General features: G+C 35.6%; 1 protein-coding gene across 3 annotated transcripts in view; it reads right to left on the bottom strand.

The window, feature by feature from the left end:
• Positions 1-16,271, bottom strand: part of LOC136971982 (teneurin-m-like) — a 121,428-nt gene that overhangs the window by 35,152 nt on the left and 70,005 nt on the right. For 2 of the 3 annotated variants that reach the window (XM_067266507.1, XM_067266508.1), the window contains exons 3-5: positions 15,644-16,039; positions 4,755-4,946; positions 1,322-1,430 (exon numbers count right to left, since the gene is read on the bottom strand). In XM_067266507.1, coding sequence (XP_067122608.1) covers positions 1,322-1,430; positions 4,755-4,946; positions 15,644-16,039 — 697 coding nt within the window. Of the gene's footprint in view, positions 1-1,321; positions 1,431-4,754; positions 4,947-10,696; positions 10,780-15,643; positions 16,040-16,271 lie in introns of those variants that run through there. The other variant, XM_067266509.1, reaches the window with a different exon arrangement.

Here is a 16,271-nt window from a genome sequence, read left to right as displayed (position 1 = left end):
ATAGAAATTTAATCCCAATTCAGTTATCAATTTAATAGAAAAGCTGTCAAGGAACCGTAATGTTTGCAAGGGGATGCACACTCGATAGAAGACAAGTGTGATGTAACAGTCACACACCAGGATAAGACACTGGCATATATGCTTGCAGATTTAAATGAAAGAGTTATGCAAATGAAAACACGGCATTCGTAAATGGAATTAGGAATGAAGCAGTAAATGAAGTAAACGGAAAATGAAGACGGGCACACTTCAAAAATATAAATTTGCTCCCTTCGTGTGTCAAGTTTGTTAATTTTATCCTATTTGAATACGTTATAGTTCTTGACAATTCCTAAAATACTTTTGAAGATTTTCTGACGTTTTAAAACGATTCTAGAGTGATATATATATATATATATATATATATATATATATTTCTGTAATTTAATTACATAAAATTGAATTTATAAATAATATATATAATCCTTATTTACACAGAGATAAAAGGAAGGAAATGAAGACACTGTCTGGAGGTATTTTTGTGTATTTTTTACTTTAACTTCTATTATATATAACACAGGGAAAGTATGGCTTAGGTCAGAAAATGACCCCCAAAATCTATATATTTATGGACTTAGAGGAACTCGAAACGTTTAGAAATGTAGGATAATTGTGGTGTTTTTCTCTAGTGTATGTGTTGGAGGTTTTCTCTATGTACGGTTGTTAGTGTGTATTGTGATAGTTGTTAGTGTGTGTGTGTATTGGAGTTTTTCTGTATATATGATTGTTAGTGTGGGGATTTTCTGTATGTATAGTTTTTAGTGTATGTAGGGTGTTTCCTGTATGTATGATTATTAATGTGTGTTAGGCAGCACGATTGTATCCACTCAGCTTGAAGCTTAATAACTCCTGTGCTTTATGTCGGAAATTTCTGAAATTTTGCAGGGAGGTTCGTGTATTAGGCCTCAACCTCGCTAATAATATTTTAAAAAAATTTAAATAAAATATAATGACAGATGGCGCCACACGCAATTTTAAGTGTTTTTGCCGGGAAAGTCACGCAACTCGTTGCTGGATATTTTAAATTGTTTATCTCGTTATTAACGCCGTTTAAATTATTCAAAGTTTCTATTTTCCTGGATATTTTTCCTGGATTAAATGGAGAAGTTCTTTGGAACGGAACGATTTTCTATACTAAAAACAACCTGTTCAAAACGGAAAACTGCCAAACTGAAAAAACTCCGTTTTATACAGGTTTCTTTTTTTTGTAGTAGATATCATCTTAAATGAAATTAATTCTAGAATAATTAAATAAAAGAATAAATTCTAATTTTCTACATACCTCTCGCCGTCTTTTCTGTTAAGTTTCTTTAATTCTTCGGATTCTTCAATTATGGATACGGAACCGGGATTGGCAACGAGTGTAACAGTTTGCGTTACAGATGGCAAATCTTGAAAAGAAAAAGAAAAGGTATATTATTAATTGAAATAATAATAGAAACGTTTTAAGTAGATTACGGTGCAAATTCTTACGGGGTAATGTTCGCACGAAGGTGTCCCACAAGTAAGAGTTATGTTAATCTTTGTCTATACTTTAACAGGAAAAACATGGCGCTGGATAGGGAGGGATATATTTGAGCTATATTAATGGTAGGGATTTGTGGTTGGCGTGAAGTTGAAGCAACTTCGTTCCTCCTTAACAGGTTGCATATTCACTTTAACAGGATGCTTCTTCGGCTTAACAGGCTTCATCCTTCAGGTTAACAGGTTGCATTCCTTAACAGGATGCATGCAGACTCCATACATCAGTGTGGATGCAGCCTGTTAAACACCTCGTCAACTTCACGGTCCTCATCATCAAAATAACTTAAGGAGGAATCGATTTAAATTCCTCCTTAATTAACCAGTTAAAAAATAAACGAAAACAAACACAATTACAGTTCCAGACTTACGAAACAACCTTTTAAAATTTTCCAAATTTATTCTTAAAAGTGTCCTTAAAATAAAAATAATAACTATAGTAAAATCGAAGAATATATATTATTTTGTAGGAATTCTCGCTGGATTTTCAGGATTAAATATTTCTGTAACACGAATAGTGCGTGTTTTAACTTCATTCTGTGCAGCTGCCTTCTTTTGATTCATGGTTCTTTCGTGCAACAACGATAGCGGAACTGCTATCCAAAGGAATGTAAGAAGAGAAATGCTTCGTTAAGCAGCAACGGCAGAAATTTCTTTATTCCATAAACAACGGAAGCGTTTCGACTTCTTCAATAATTCCATTTATTCCAATAATTTTTTTTCTTCCTTTTATTCAACTCTACATATGCTGGAAAATGGTTAGATCTTGTTTTCTTCCACTTTTCATCTCTAGGATGAGGAGGATTTCTCTCTCTCTTTCTCTCTCTCTCTCTCTCTCTCTCTCTCTCTCTTCCTCCCTCCACGTGAAAGAAATGATGACGTGGAGCGGAGGAATTAGCATCAATAACTGTATTTTGGAAAAGACGGAATGTAGATACATTTTAAAATATTATTCGCCTTCAGATAGGTTCTACCTCAGATATTTTTTTTTTTTGTAATATAAAAGCATAGATAATGCTCACCCTCGCAGGATAACTATAAAAAGATCAAGAAGAATTTCACTTTTCTGGCTGTTATATAACAGGGGGAAAGTGTGATCGGTCGAGAAATGATCCTCTCCCCCAATATTTTTAAATTTCTGGACTCGAGGGACCTTGAAATTTCTAGTAAAAAAAGTGGGGGGTTTATGTATGCATTAATGTTAATGTGTGTGGAAGGGAGCGATATTATTCATCCAATTTGAAGCTTAATAACTCCTGTGCCTTTTGTCGAAGATTTCTGAAATTTTTCGGTGAGGTTTGCGTGTTTGTGAAAAATATTTATAGAAGTTTTCAGATAAATCGGACTATTGGTTCGGGAGGTACGGCCCATCCCCTTTAATATCTCCCGAACTAATCCGAAAGCTTACAAAGGTAATAATGACAATTATTAGCGATGAAAACAAATGAAGAACGACGGAAAATTCCAGAAAGGACGTTGCCAACATTTTAAATTATTACTTTTTTTTAAAAAGTTTAGTAGATTAGAAAGCGAATTTAAAGTGGAAAGTTTGATTTCAATCAGTCGGAGTGGTTCAGACGTGGTTTATCACAAACAAAAATGAATAATGATTCGTGGCCAGTTGTTTATCCAAAATAAAAGGTGAATAGCCGCATTATTCGGTACGTTACAGTTTAATGCGTAACAAAATCGAAGAGAAGAATAATTATACGTTTTCTCTGTTACGTCATACAATTAAACCAAACCGCAAAACGTCTTTAACTACGAAAATCATTTCGACAAACGTTAATGATGATTGTTTACCTTTTGAACTCTTCATAATAACTGTAACTGCTAAACCTTCTATCGTCACGGCAATTAATCATCAATACTTAACCAAGGTATTGTTATCGTTAATAATTTAACATCCCGCTTCCATCTGCATTATCACTTTCCAAAATCATTATCATCCGCATCTTTCTCTTACCTAAATTAATGGCAATTTAAACATGAAATTCCCCCTCTTAATCGTTTATAAAAAAGGCTGTAAACTTTGCTGCTAGACTTTCCTGGCATTTATTATTTGTTTTCATCCCCAATAATTGCTACCACTACGTTTACAAGTCTTCACATTGGATATATTAAGAGTATCTCTAGAACCAATGGTCCGATTTTCATAAAAATCTCCAGAGAAATTTCCACTTAATACATAAACCTCCCAGCAAAGTTTCATAAATTTACGGCAAAAGGCACAGGAGTTATTAAGCTTTAAATTTCGGGGAACAAAATCGTGCCTCCCCCCTAAAAAACGTATACAAGTATCCATACATATGGGGAAATCCCCGAATTTTTGGCATTTTACAACGTTTAAAGGTCCTCCGAGAGCAAAAAATGTAAAAATCTTGGATTGGGGGGGGTCATTTCTGACCGATGTCCATACTTTCTCTCTGTTATTTTACGGCCGGGAAGGTAAAAAGTAGCATTTAAATACCTTCAAATTGGTTCATAAATGTAAAAAATATGTTAGTGTTTTTGATATATTTCTAAAAATAAAGCTCTCTGAAATTTGAATTGCTCTATTTACTAGTTATATTTGCATTCTAAACACGGAAGAACATAAATATTTCTAGCAACATGCAAAATCGTAATCAACTTCTTCAATGACTTACCATCAACTAAAGTGGTTTCCTAAATACCACGTCTCTTAAATGACGTTTATTGTTTACATTACCACGCGTTTTCCATAATTTTATTTATTTTATATCGCTTCCTCTCTATATTTATCTATTCTGTGCGTAAATATGTCCATAGAACTTCGTATTAAAGTATGGCTTACTCGTTAATTTAACTTAAAAAAAATATAAAAAAAAGCATTTTTTGATCGATATAACTCGATTTTATACGAGTTTTTAAATATATTCGCCGTAAAAATCGTTTAATGTAACTAGTTTTTCGTGTACTACTACCTTATTTATGAATTACCATGATATTATCGTATATAACACGCACACGGTGTATCGCTCGTGTACGCCGCCATAATAAAAACCACCGTTAAAATTTCACAAATTCCTATTAAGTAAGTGATTAATTTCACTACTAAACAACCTTAATTTTCAATTAAAAGTAAATTTCACTTGGAAACAATAGTAATTTTTATTAAAACCCACTCTCTAGTTGAACTCCGCCCAATATTGAAACTGTAAGTGTTCACTCACCTTCAGAGGCGTAACTAGTGAATGCTCCCGAAAGCATGGTGGGTAAGTAGGGTGGTTCCGATTCGCATTCGCTCTCCAAATATCCCAATCTCGGCCTCCTTCCCAAAGTGGTGTCGATGTGATGCACCGAATGCACAGAACGAGGTGGTACAGCCGGTGGGGGTGCAGGCTCTGGCGGACTGTCCGGGAACCCTGTTGACAGGAAGTAAGCAATTAATAGCACAATCAGTTTCCTCTGTCCACTCATTGGAAACGGACCAGCTCCATTAAAGTCTCTTCTCATCTCATTGTGCCGCTTCATTGATATATTTAACGATGTATAGTGCGCATTTAGTACTCGGTTATAGTTTCCCTCTATAGATTCATAATCAAATTAAATTAGTAATTACTCGATTGTAAGTAAGCAGTTTCGACTGGGTGCTGCCTGTAATTAAAACTTATGAAGTTACTTGTGCCATTTGTTATACCCCTTGTTAACCGCACTCGCGACTAGAGTTTAAACACTTATTTTTTTAAAAAAATAAATATTTAATAGCCACGTAAAAGCACCCGAATATTATTATAAATTTTAATTTATTCTGTAATTTAACACTAGAAAATAAAATTATCACTAACAACTAACAGGGTGCCTGTTGGGTACGAGTTTCTAAACTGCCTACCCGGTCTGGTGACGAGTAATTTACTGTGAGAGAAAATTAAATGATTTTACACAATTGGGCCGTATACCAGCCACCAAAACTATATATTAATGTAAAATTTCGGTAAACTTGAAAACGAATTTGTAAATTACCTCCGTGTAACGTAATTACCTCATTGACTTTTGTGTACAATCTGCCATCAATTCCGCAGCAGAAAAAGTCGATTTACAATATTTCGGTACTGTTTTACGCCGTAAAAAACCGTAAAACACGCTGCCGTATATTACTTTCCTAACAGAACGTAACGCCTTTCGTATCACGTGTCTTCGTACATCCCTGTTTACTTAAGAGAATTTTTAATCTTGGCTGGTGAATAAATTAAGATATGAAGACTATTTAAAGTTTAATTAGGACACTAAAATTTCAAGTTTGAATATAATTAAAAGTAGTAAAAGGATTCCCTTCTCTGTTTGATCAAATATTTCTTTTCGGTGATTTAATTTGCATCTGAGATATTGGAATTCGTTTTCATCAACTGATACCACTTTTGTTACCATAGAAGTATTAATTATGACTAATCGTAGATACTAGGATTATATTATGTGACAAGATAAGTCCTGTTAAACTGTAATCAGAGTATTAAGAGTGCTTTCGATTAAAATTACTTGGCCCATTGCAAAACTCTTTTATTGCTCGGCAGCATCCGTGTCGTCAATCATGTTATAACAATTAATTATGTCCCTTCTAACAATTTGAACACTTAATTGGTAATCGGAGAATATTCTTCGTTTCGTTAATGAACCCGAATAAATTCTTAAATTAGTAATTTGTTGGAGTTACGATTGTTTACTTTCGACTCTACCAGTCGAATTTAGCTAGCTCTGGTTTAAATTTTGCTGGCTCTACGATCAAATTTAGTCAAATTCCGAGTCAAATTAGCCAGATTTACAAATCAGATTTAGATAACTGGGTCAAAATTAGAAGCTCTACAGTCAAAATTACCAGTTCTACAGAAATTTAGCCAGCTCTGAGTCAAAATTAGCCAGTTCCTACTCAAAATTAGCCAGAAATACAGTCAAATTTAGCAAATCTTGGTTAAAATTAGCCAACTTTACAGTTTGGTTAAAATTAGCCAACTGTACAGTCAAATTTAGCAAATCTTGGTTAAAATTAGCCAACTTTACAGTTTGGTTAAAATTAGCCAACTGTACAATCAAATTTAGCAAATCCCGGTTAAAATTAGCCAGCTGTACAGTCAAATTTAGCAAATCCTGGTTAAAATTAGCCAGCTGTACAGTCAAATTTAGCAAATCCTGGTTAAAATTAGCCAGCTGTACAGTCAAATTTAGCAAATCCTGGTTAAAATTAGCCAGCTGTACAGTCAAATTTAGCAAATCCTGGTTAAAATTAGCCATCTGTACAGTCAAATTTAGCAAATCCTGGTTAAAATTAGCCATCTGTACAGTCAAATTTAGCAAATCCCGGTTAAAATTAGCCATCTGTACAGTCAAATTTAGCAAATCCTGGTTAAAATTAGCCAGCTGTACAGTCAAATTTAGCAAATCCTGGTTAAAATTAGCCAGCTGTACAGTCAAATTTAGCAAATCCTGGTTAAAATTAGCCAGCTGTACAGTCAAATTTAGCAAATCCTGGTTAAAATTAGCCAGCTGTACAGTCAAATTTAGCAAATCCTGGTTAAAATTAGCCAGCTGTACAGTCAAATTTAGCAAATCCTGGTTAAAATTAGCCAGCTGTACAGTCAAATTTAGCAAATTCCGGTTAAAATTAGCCAGCTGTACAGTCAAATTTAGCAAATCCTGGTTAAAATTAGCCAACTACAGTCAAATTTAGCAAACTCTAGAAGTCAAATTTGACGAAGGAGAAGCGAAAACCCCGCACTAAACTTATTTTGGTTTTTGATTTTCATCGTAACGTTACCATTTATTTCTAGGTTAAAGCCGTAACGAAATTTGGAAAAGAGAAAATTCGATCACAAAGCCGAGAATATTATTTGATAGGTTTTTATTGCGAAAATAGAGCTTGAAGGATAGAAATTGGTGACATTTTACGAAGACTTAAGAGGCGTAAAGCCACGAAAGAAGAAAAATTACGCATTGGAAGAGGCTGATAAATCTTAAAACGTGACAAATAAACAAGTGAAAGGATGAAAGTCCCTCGAAACAGTTTGGTTAGTCTTCGACGGTGTTCAGAGTTAAAGAGGATGAAAAAGATCCCCGTACGATGCAAAGTGCCTGTGCAAATCTCAAATTAGATTACTCCTCGATAGGAGGAGGAAGAAGAAGAAGGAGGAAGGGAAAAAAATTCATAAATCATGAAATGGGGAATAAATTCCCGGAATGCAGTTTCTCAGAAAAGTCTCCCCATCATTGGTCACACTCCAGGAGACTTAGAGGAAGAAAGTGTGCAGTAATTCCGAATTATAACCTTAATGCAAAGAGTGACGATGAAAATTTGATAGAGGGGGAGTAGAGGGAAGAAAAAAATAGCTCAGATTTTACGAGGGAATCGAACCTTCCTATTCATTTTTATGAGTTCAGGAGTAGTAGTTCTCATGCAAATTGTAGCATATAAAATTAGTTCATACAAAATTCATAACCTGTATAGTTTATCGTAAATCATTGACAAGTAATGTGCATATTTATTATAAATCTATAAAGGTACGAGCTGTATTTAATTATTAGAAAACATGCAAATCCGATATTTAAAGTTTATTACACATACGGCGATAAACAGTGTTGGAAAGTTTGCATGATTTAACATTGTTTACTGAGAAAAAAGCGTTAGAACAAAAGAATGTTATAAATCACTTGAAGCGGCTGGCGTACTTATTTTTGTAAATTATTTATTGAAATCAAGTAAAACAGCAAGGGGGGAAGGTTATAAATCATCGAAAGTCTGCAAAAGTTAGCTCTTATTATTTATTTTTATCCGGGTTTGTAAGTGAAAAGCCCGTCGCGGAACCCGTTCACACTGACAAACCCGTTGCAGAACCCGTCGCGGAACCCGTTCACACTGACAAACCCGTTGCAGAACCCGTCGCGGAACCCGTTCACACTGACAAACCCGTTGCAGAACCCGTCGCGGAACCCGTTCACACTGACAAACCCGTTGCAGAACCCGTCGCGGAACCCGTTCACACTGACAAACCCGTTGCAGAACCCGTCGCGGAACCCGTTCACACTGACAAACCCGTTGCAGAACCCGTTGCGGAACCCGTTTCTATGGACAAAACCCGTTGAAGGAAGTTTTGTCCATTGAAACGGGTTCTGCAATGGGTTTTCCACTTACAAACATGAATAATAGGAGCTAACTTTACCAAACTTCCGGTGATTTATAACAAAGCTGGCGTACTTATTTTCGTAAATTATTTATTGAAATCAAGTAAAACAGCAAAAGGAAAGCTTATAAATCACCGAAAGTTCGTTAAAGTTTAGCTCTTATTATTTATTTTTATCCACTTTTGTAAGTGTAAAACCCGTTGCAGAAACCGTTTCTGTGGACAAAACCCGTTGCAGAAGTTTTGTCCATAGAAATTATCCTCGTTTGTTCCTTTGTACCAATCCAATCAATGCATTTAAGACAAAGTGACACGAAGGGAGAAGTTGTCCCCCGTCGAGGTAAGTGCCCTCTTTGCCAGACGTCGTTCGTATTGGATAATGTCGAATCCTAGATGAACCTTAAGTCAATTATTGGTGCCTTAATGGTTCCTTCAGAACTGAAACTACCGGCAAAGAAAGAACAGGAAACAGAATCAAAAGCAATTACAGCAGCGAGTAATGATATTATTGGTTGTTTCTTCTCGGTTCCTTATTGGAGAATGTCACGTCACGTGCCTCCGGACAGCACTTCGATAATTAAAACTGCTGGCGACTTTGAATTTCAAACCTATTGTTCTCCTCTAACAGAATTTGCCATACTTTCCAAGTCTCTTCTTACGTTAATTTAGATTCTCTCGATGCATCCCCACTGATATATTTATACGTAATTTCGATAAGGGAAAATATTTTCCTGCGTGGAAAATCTCGTTTCCAAAATATTTTCCTTGCAGGTTATGCAAATTTTTATTTAGGTTAGGGTCGGATGGGGGGTGGAGCATGCATCGAATCGTTCGGAAGTTCTCATTTCCAGCATCATGCAAAGCGATCCGAGTTTAAATTCTCCGCTCGAACAGGAGAATTCTCGATGCTCCTTTAGAAAAGTGAGGAAAAAATCCCATCATTCCCTCTAATAAAAAGAAAAAAATATATATGTCTATTTATGGAATAAGCTTTAAAGTTAAATAATCTCTTATTAAATTTTTAATTTTTGAAAAATACTTTCAACGAAAATTACATCTTAAATAATTAAAAGCAATGTTTTAATAAGAGGAAAAAAAATGGAGGGTCGAGATGAATTTAAGAATATCTTTCGGCAAAAGTATATTAATAATAAATTCTTCTTAAATCGATTCTCTTCGTTAATACAAAAGCATAAGCAACCTGTTATATACGGAATCAAGTAGAAGGAAAAAGAAAATAGCGAGATGAAGGAGGAGGAGGAGGAGGGAAGGGAAGATCGAGAGCATCAAAGAGAACGTGAAAGAGTGCACATCACCAAGAATATGAACAAGTAAATGAGTAGAACTTTCGGCCATGTTGGCATAATTTAACGTTTTTGTCATAATCATTGGCCAGTGGGTGCTACGCTCTCGCACGTTTTGGCAGCATTCCAAAACTAGCTCTCCCTCCCTTTTTTTTTTAGTTTCCTTCGTTTTTTACCCCGCTCTCCCTCATCTAGTGTTTGTTGGAACCATTGATCTGCTACAAGATCACGTGGTCATCTCGTTAGGCTGTGACGTCAGCGGGTGATGAAAGCCACGAAGACATTTTTGCCCGGAAGTGGCCGACAGGAAAGGATAAAAATCAAAAAAATAATGTCGAGTGAAATTCAATCAATCGACATTTCGAATTATTTTTCTCCCCGAAGTATTTTTACTTTTCTTATTTAATTAAAAATTAAGTGAGTAGAAAAAATAACAATTAAACATGGTCTAGAAACGAAATAAAATATTTAGAAAGGTTTTTTTTCCTAGCTTAGAAAGTTTTGTTTAACGTATAAAGATATCTTATTAATTCGTAGCGACGTATATGGTAAGTTCATTGAACTTTCTAATTGAAGCCTAATGTGGGCCATCAAAAATTACATTACACAAGTTCAGGGTAGGGTCCTGCCATCAGGTGTGTTTTGCCAATAGGATATTGGCCTATTTCTATCTATAAAACGAAGGGTATCCATACAACATACCAGGAAAAGAGTTGCCTTCTCTTCCTTCTTCGCTTTCTCTCCCTGTTCTCTTCTTCCTTTTCGTCTTCTTTCTTCTTTACTTGGTCCTTCACTAGGTCGGTTGTCTCTTGTCTGGTCAATTCCCTGTCCGGCCGGTCAGTCTCTTAATTGTCTCTCACTCTCTGTTAATTTTGTCACTTCTTTCTATTTTATTCCTTGTTTTTGACCAATCATGCTTTAATTCCGGAGGAAGGTGAGGTAATTTGTAAAATGCCTGATTGGTCATCTAGTGGTCCTCTTCTGCTCTTGTCAGTGAAGAATGATGTGCGTCCTTGTGACATGGATAGCACGCCATCGATCATATAACACCATCGGAAAAGGGGGAAACGACGGGCACCCCTTCATCTTTTCATTTACATATTCTGAGATTTATAACATTTAATTGATAAATTTTTTATTCTAATTTGTTTCTCTAAATTATTTTACATCGATATTACTGAAAATTTAGAAAGGGGAGGTCCATAAAATGGGGAAAATAGGCGAAATTCCTTTACAACATTGGTTAATAGATAAACATGTTTATATACGCATCTTCCAGATGTGGGTCCAAAGGGCGTCCTGTCTGATAGCTAACAGTTGTTTTTTACCCAACCAGAATATATATATATATAGATACAATAACAGCAAATGTTTTTGAGGGGGAAATGATAAGCCTCACACTAATATAATTGAAGCCTCTTATATTTGAAGCCTGTTGTAATTAAATGCCTTTTATATTTGAAATTTGTTGTAATTGAAGTCTCCCTTAGTTCAAGCCTGTTCTAATTAAAACCTCACCTAGTTGAAGCCTGTTCTAGTTGAAGCCTCACCTGGAAAACCTGTTCTAATTGAAACCTCACCTAGTTTAAGCCTGTTCTAGTTGAAGCTTGTTCTAATTGAAACCTCACCTAGTTGAGAGCATGTTCTAATTGAAGTCTCACCTAGTTGAGAGCCTGATTCTAATTGAAGCCTCACCTAGTTAGAGCCTGATTTAATTGATACCTCACCTAGTTAGAGCCTGATTTAATTGATACCTCACCTAGTTAGAGCCTGATTTAATTGATACCTCACCTAGTTAGAGCCTGATTTAATTGATACCTCACCTAGTTAGAGTTTGATTTAATTGATACCTCACCTAGTTAGAGCCTGATTTAATTGATACCTCACCTAGTTAGAGTTTGATTTAATTGATACCTCACCTAGTTAGAGCCTGATTTAATTAATACCTCACCTAGTTAAAGCCTGATTTAATTGAAACCTGTTCTAATTGGACCTCACTTAGTTGAAGCCTGCTTTTATTGAAACTTCACCTAGTTAAAGCCTGCTTTAATTGAAAATTGTTCTAATGGAAATCTCTTCTAGTTGAAGCCTGTTCTAGTGAAATCCTGGTGTAATCGAAGCCCGTGCATGTTTATAGTAAGTCTTTCATCTCTGTATATATATATATATACACACACACACAAATAAGCTTATAAACCTGTATCGACTTCAAAAATTTAATATGTATTCTCTTATTGATCATTCTTGAACTTTACTTTATTTTTTATTTTTTAGCTTCCGGGAGTTTCTTACTGCAAATCACATTTTCTTTAAAAGGATTATGTCGAAGTTCTCGAAATTCGACTTAACTATGGGTCTTTATTGAACTCGGTTAAATTCCTTCTCACACCAACATTCGACTTGGTTCATTTTATCTAATTCTATAAATGTGTTTCAAATGGAACTCTATATAATTCCGAATCTTTTGGAAATTCTCCTATCGATTTCCTCTTACGCTTTCACAAAGGCTCTCTCGCTTTGAATTTTTTGAATCCTTATTGCCTATTGCTTTTAACAAACTCAACTTATTCTCAGAACAAAGTTAAAGTTAAACTTCTAACCACTCGACCAATTTCTCTTTAGATTTATTCAAGAATTTCTACTGAATTCTGTATGGAAACTTGAAGATTTTCTTTCATGCCAATCGGGTCGAACCTTTCAACGACGGCCGCTGACTGGAGAGTAAAGTATGGAGGGTAAACAACCTGTAACCACGACCGTAAGCGATCGGGTTGTTTTAAGGTCGTTTTCTTGTTCGATAGAAAGAAAGTTCGAGAAGAATTGGTCGCCGTTGGGAGGTGGCCGTTCTTTGGAAATGATTTTGTATGCATTTTTTCTTCAAAATAAAAATACCCTGGAAAACGGACCCTGTTTGACGTGTGGTCGTTGTTTTGACGTTATTGTGTACAAATAGAAAGAAGTCCCGAAAAAAATATGGCCTCTGTTGACAGGTGGCCTCTATTGGAAGTTAATTTGTACGCCTTTTATTTAAAAAATTTCCCGGTCGCTGTTTAGAGGTAAACGTTGTTTACGGGTGAATTTTTTGTTCAAAATAGAATGTTTATAAAAAACGGTCGCTGTATTGAGGTGGCCATTGTGGGAGGTTCGACTGTGTAAACAAAAAAATCTTTAATTATTTTAAAACCTTTAAGCAGTAGGTTAAAGGTTTTAAATAATTAAAGATTGTTTATTCAATCGAAATTAAAATGAATTTTTTATGAAAAGAGCAAAATATATTTAAATAATTTATAGAAATAACGAAGAAAGATGGAATGATCATCACAGAAGGAATTTCCACTAGGCGGCCGAACCTCCAACAACGGCCACCTCTAAACGGCGGCCACTTGACCGTAGAATGGCCTAGACGGTTGAGACGTCAAACTATCGACTTTTTAATGCTCCCAGGCCAGTGGTCGTCCTTCACAGGTTAACGGGATAAGCTTATTTAAATTTATTTTTAGTAATGCTCCTAAATAACAGCCATTTATTTTATTCCGTCAGTGACAGGTTTAGACTGTATAAACTTATCGAAACTTTTAATAAATGCAGGCAAAATGTGCAAGCAACAGTCCACTTTTTATATACACCATAGTGTCCGTTGTATACAGGTTCGACGGTATAAATTCACTCAAATTTTCTTAGAAAATTCTCCGTAAACATCACTTAAATTGAAAATAAACACTAAAACATCAAGTAAATAAATTTACAAAGGGAGGTAGCAGCATCATTCCTAGATGCAGAAATGTTGAATATACACCGAAGATATAAGTGTATTTTCCACATTTATATAAATTACGCAAAAGTATAATTAAATTTGAATCTCACAACTAACTCAATAAGAATATATTCTAGTTTAAAATTCTAGAAAACATTTTTTTTTCTATATTAAATAAGCAAGGAAGAGGAAGAGGAGGAGGAGAAGGAGGAGGAGGGGGAGAAAATATATGTTCTTCATCCATGAGTGGGATGGGAGATAAAAAATGAATATTTATGAGTTTATTCTTTTGTAAATCTTCTGAGGACTTGATTACTTTTGCAAATAGATGGCGGCACGCGCTTAAAGATGCCCCAAAATGATAATTGAATATTATCTACAACGTTTATCTGTTCTATCTGGCTCAAGATATATTTAATTTTCACAGATTGCTATTGAACTAGTTGGGCCAGTAATTGAACCAGTAGTTGGCTTACGACGAATAATTGAAGCAGTTTAATTGAATGTACTACAAAATTACGCTTCTGGGAATATTAATTCGGTAATTATTCTCTATCCGGAGATACTTCCATATTTTAAGAGGCTTGGCATTTAAGAAACGACGACTACATACTAAGAAGAACGGAGGGTGGTTAAAGAGAGTATTCTCCGTTTTTTAAAACCTGTGTAAAATAATAAAATATGTTATTTTAAATAATGATAAGCATTGTACAATACTTAACCACCATTAAATGAACCTATCTGCGTGTATTAAAATCATTCCAGTTATTAGATTCTTGAAAGGATCCTGATAATGAAATGCTCCTCATTTCCACGATCCATTCAGAAATCTTGAGATTTTTCCAATTAAATTAATTTTTATACCGTGTTCCTAGTTTTAAAATCTCCTATATTATAGTTAGAACCTTCCAGGTTGGCCACCTGTAAACGGCGGACATTTTCTCCGGATCGTTTCTTTCTTTAAATGTGAAATAGTCTGTAAACAACGTCTACAATCGAATGGTAGCAATGTTTATTTTATTAAATGTGTGACGAATAACCTCTAAATAGCGACCACCTCCGAACGCAGCAGTTTCGGGAATGTTTCGATTTAAAATTCATACGAAAGTAAACCTACTTTTTATGTTCCCGTCAGTGGCCATCATACTCAGGTTTGACGGCGGCCATTTCACACAAAATAACCTCCAAACAACGACCACCCCGGAACAACGCAGCAGTTTCGAAACTCGTACAAAGAACACCCATTTTTTTTAAAGACTCTCGTCCGTGTCCGTCGTTGACAGGTTTATTTATCTGCCATTAAAGGCTTTACTCCGACTTTATCTAAGATTTTTGCGATGTATTTCGAAGAGATTTGAGCAGATATTTTTTCAAGATACTCCTTTACAAATTCTCACGTTTTACAGAAATAAAAAGTCATTATTTTTTCTTCATTTTCGTATAAAGTAGTATTAAAGTGCAGCGAGAGAGAGAGAGAGATGCGATTTCACAAATTGAATTCTCGTTTCAGTGATTCTTTGAAAATTGTTTACGACTTCAGATGTGACGATCTAAAGTCAATTATATCGACGACTTCCATATGATTTTCCCAATCCCCTACCTTCTCCTTGTTGTAAACAAATCGCATTTTTTCGCAGCACCAGAGAGAGAGAAACCCCCCTTCAAAATAAATGGAAATGCGCAATTTTTATCATTTCTCCAAGTGTTCCCGAGCGTGAAGAACTGATTTGAAGTGGAAATTTTTCTAATTATTTCCATACCTTGTCGCTCCTAGTTAAAGCCTAAACATTCAATATTTTTAATTTTAAATTCGACCCTTCAGAATCGAATTTTTATTTTAATAAAAACCCGTTTAATCTAAGAACATGGCAAAAAAAAAAAAAAAAATGTCTTACCGTTTTGGCATTTTCCTCCTCCTCTGTTCCTAGATACGAATTCCGAATCCGTGTAAGTGCCATCGGAATTATTGTCTGACGTAGAAGAGGAAGATGGCCCCCGACGGAGGGATAAGGATATCCGATTTCTCGGGCCATTCCCCGCCGATCCAGGATTGTCACGTGGTAGGGGGGAGGCATCCCAAGTCGTGGAACCCGTGGCACTGTGAGGGGGTCGTGGTAACGTGCCGTATGCGGGATATTGCATGGTCTTCTTGCCACTGACCAGAGACGGGTCCACCTCCCCTTCCGAACCACTGTATCCACCATAGTTTCTTGCCGTCAGTAGTTCCATGCTGCTATGATTGTAGGAGCGGCCGCTACTCGTGTTATTGTTACCTCTACCCCGTCCTCGATCTATAAAAATGAGGGAAGAAGGGGAAAAATTATATATAAAAACTGTATTTTCTCCCGTATTAAGAATGCTTAAGTATATGTTTCCTTCATTAAAACTCTTCCTGACTTTTGCCATCTGGACTACAAGGTCCAGTCTGTGACACTCGCGTCATTAATCGTAGCAGGTGTCAACTCCAGAACTACGTTACCTGTCAGGTGACTGACCGCTTCCTGTTTCTGCAAATGGCTTACA

This window comes from Centruroides vittatus, unplaced genomic scaffold, assembly GCF_030686945.1.
Source record: "Centruroides vittatus isolate TY-2023 unplaced genomic scaffold, ASM3068694v2 contig_2747, whole genome shotgun sequence".
Lineage (NCBI taxonomy): Eukaryota > Metazoa > Arthropoda > Arachnida > Scorpiones > Buthidae > Centruroides > Centruroides vittatus.
This window is presented reverse-complemented; position numbering and strand designations above follow the sequence as displayed.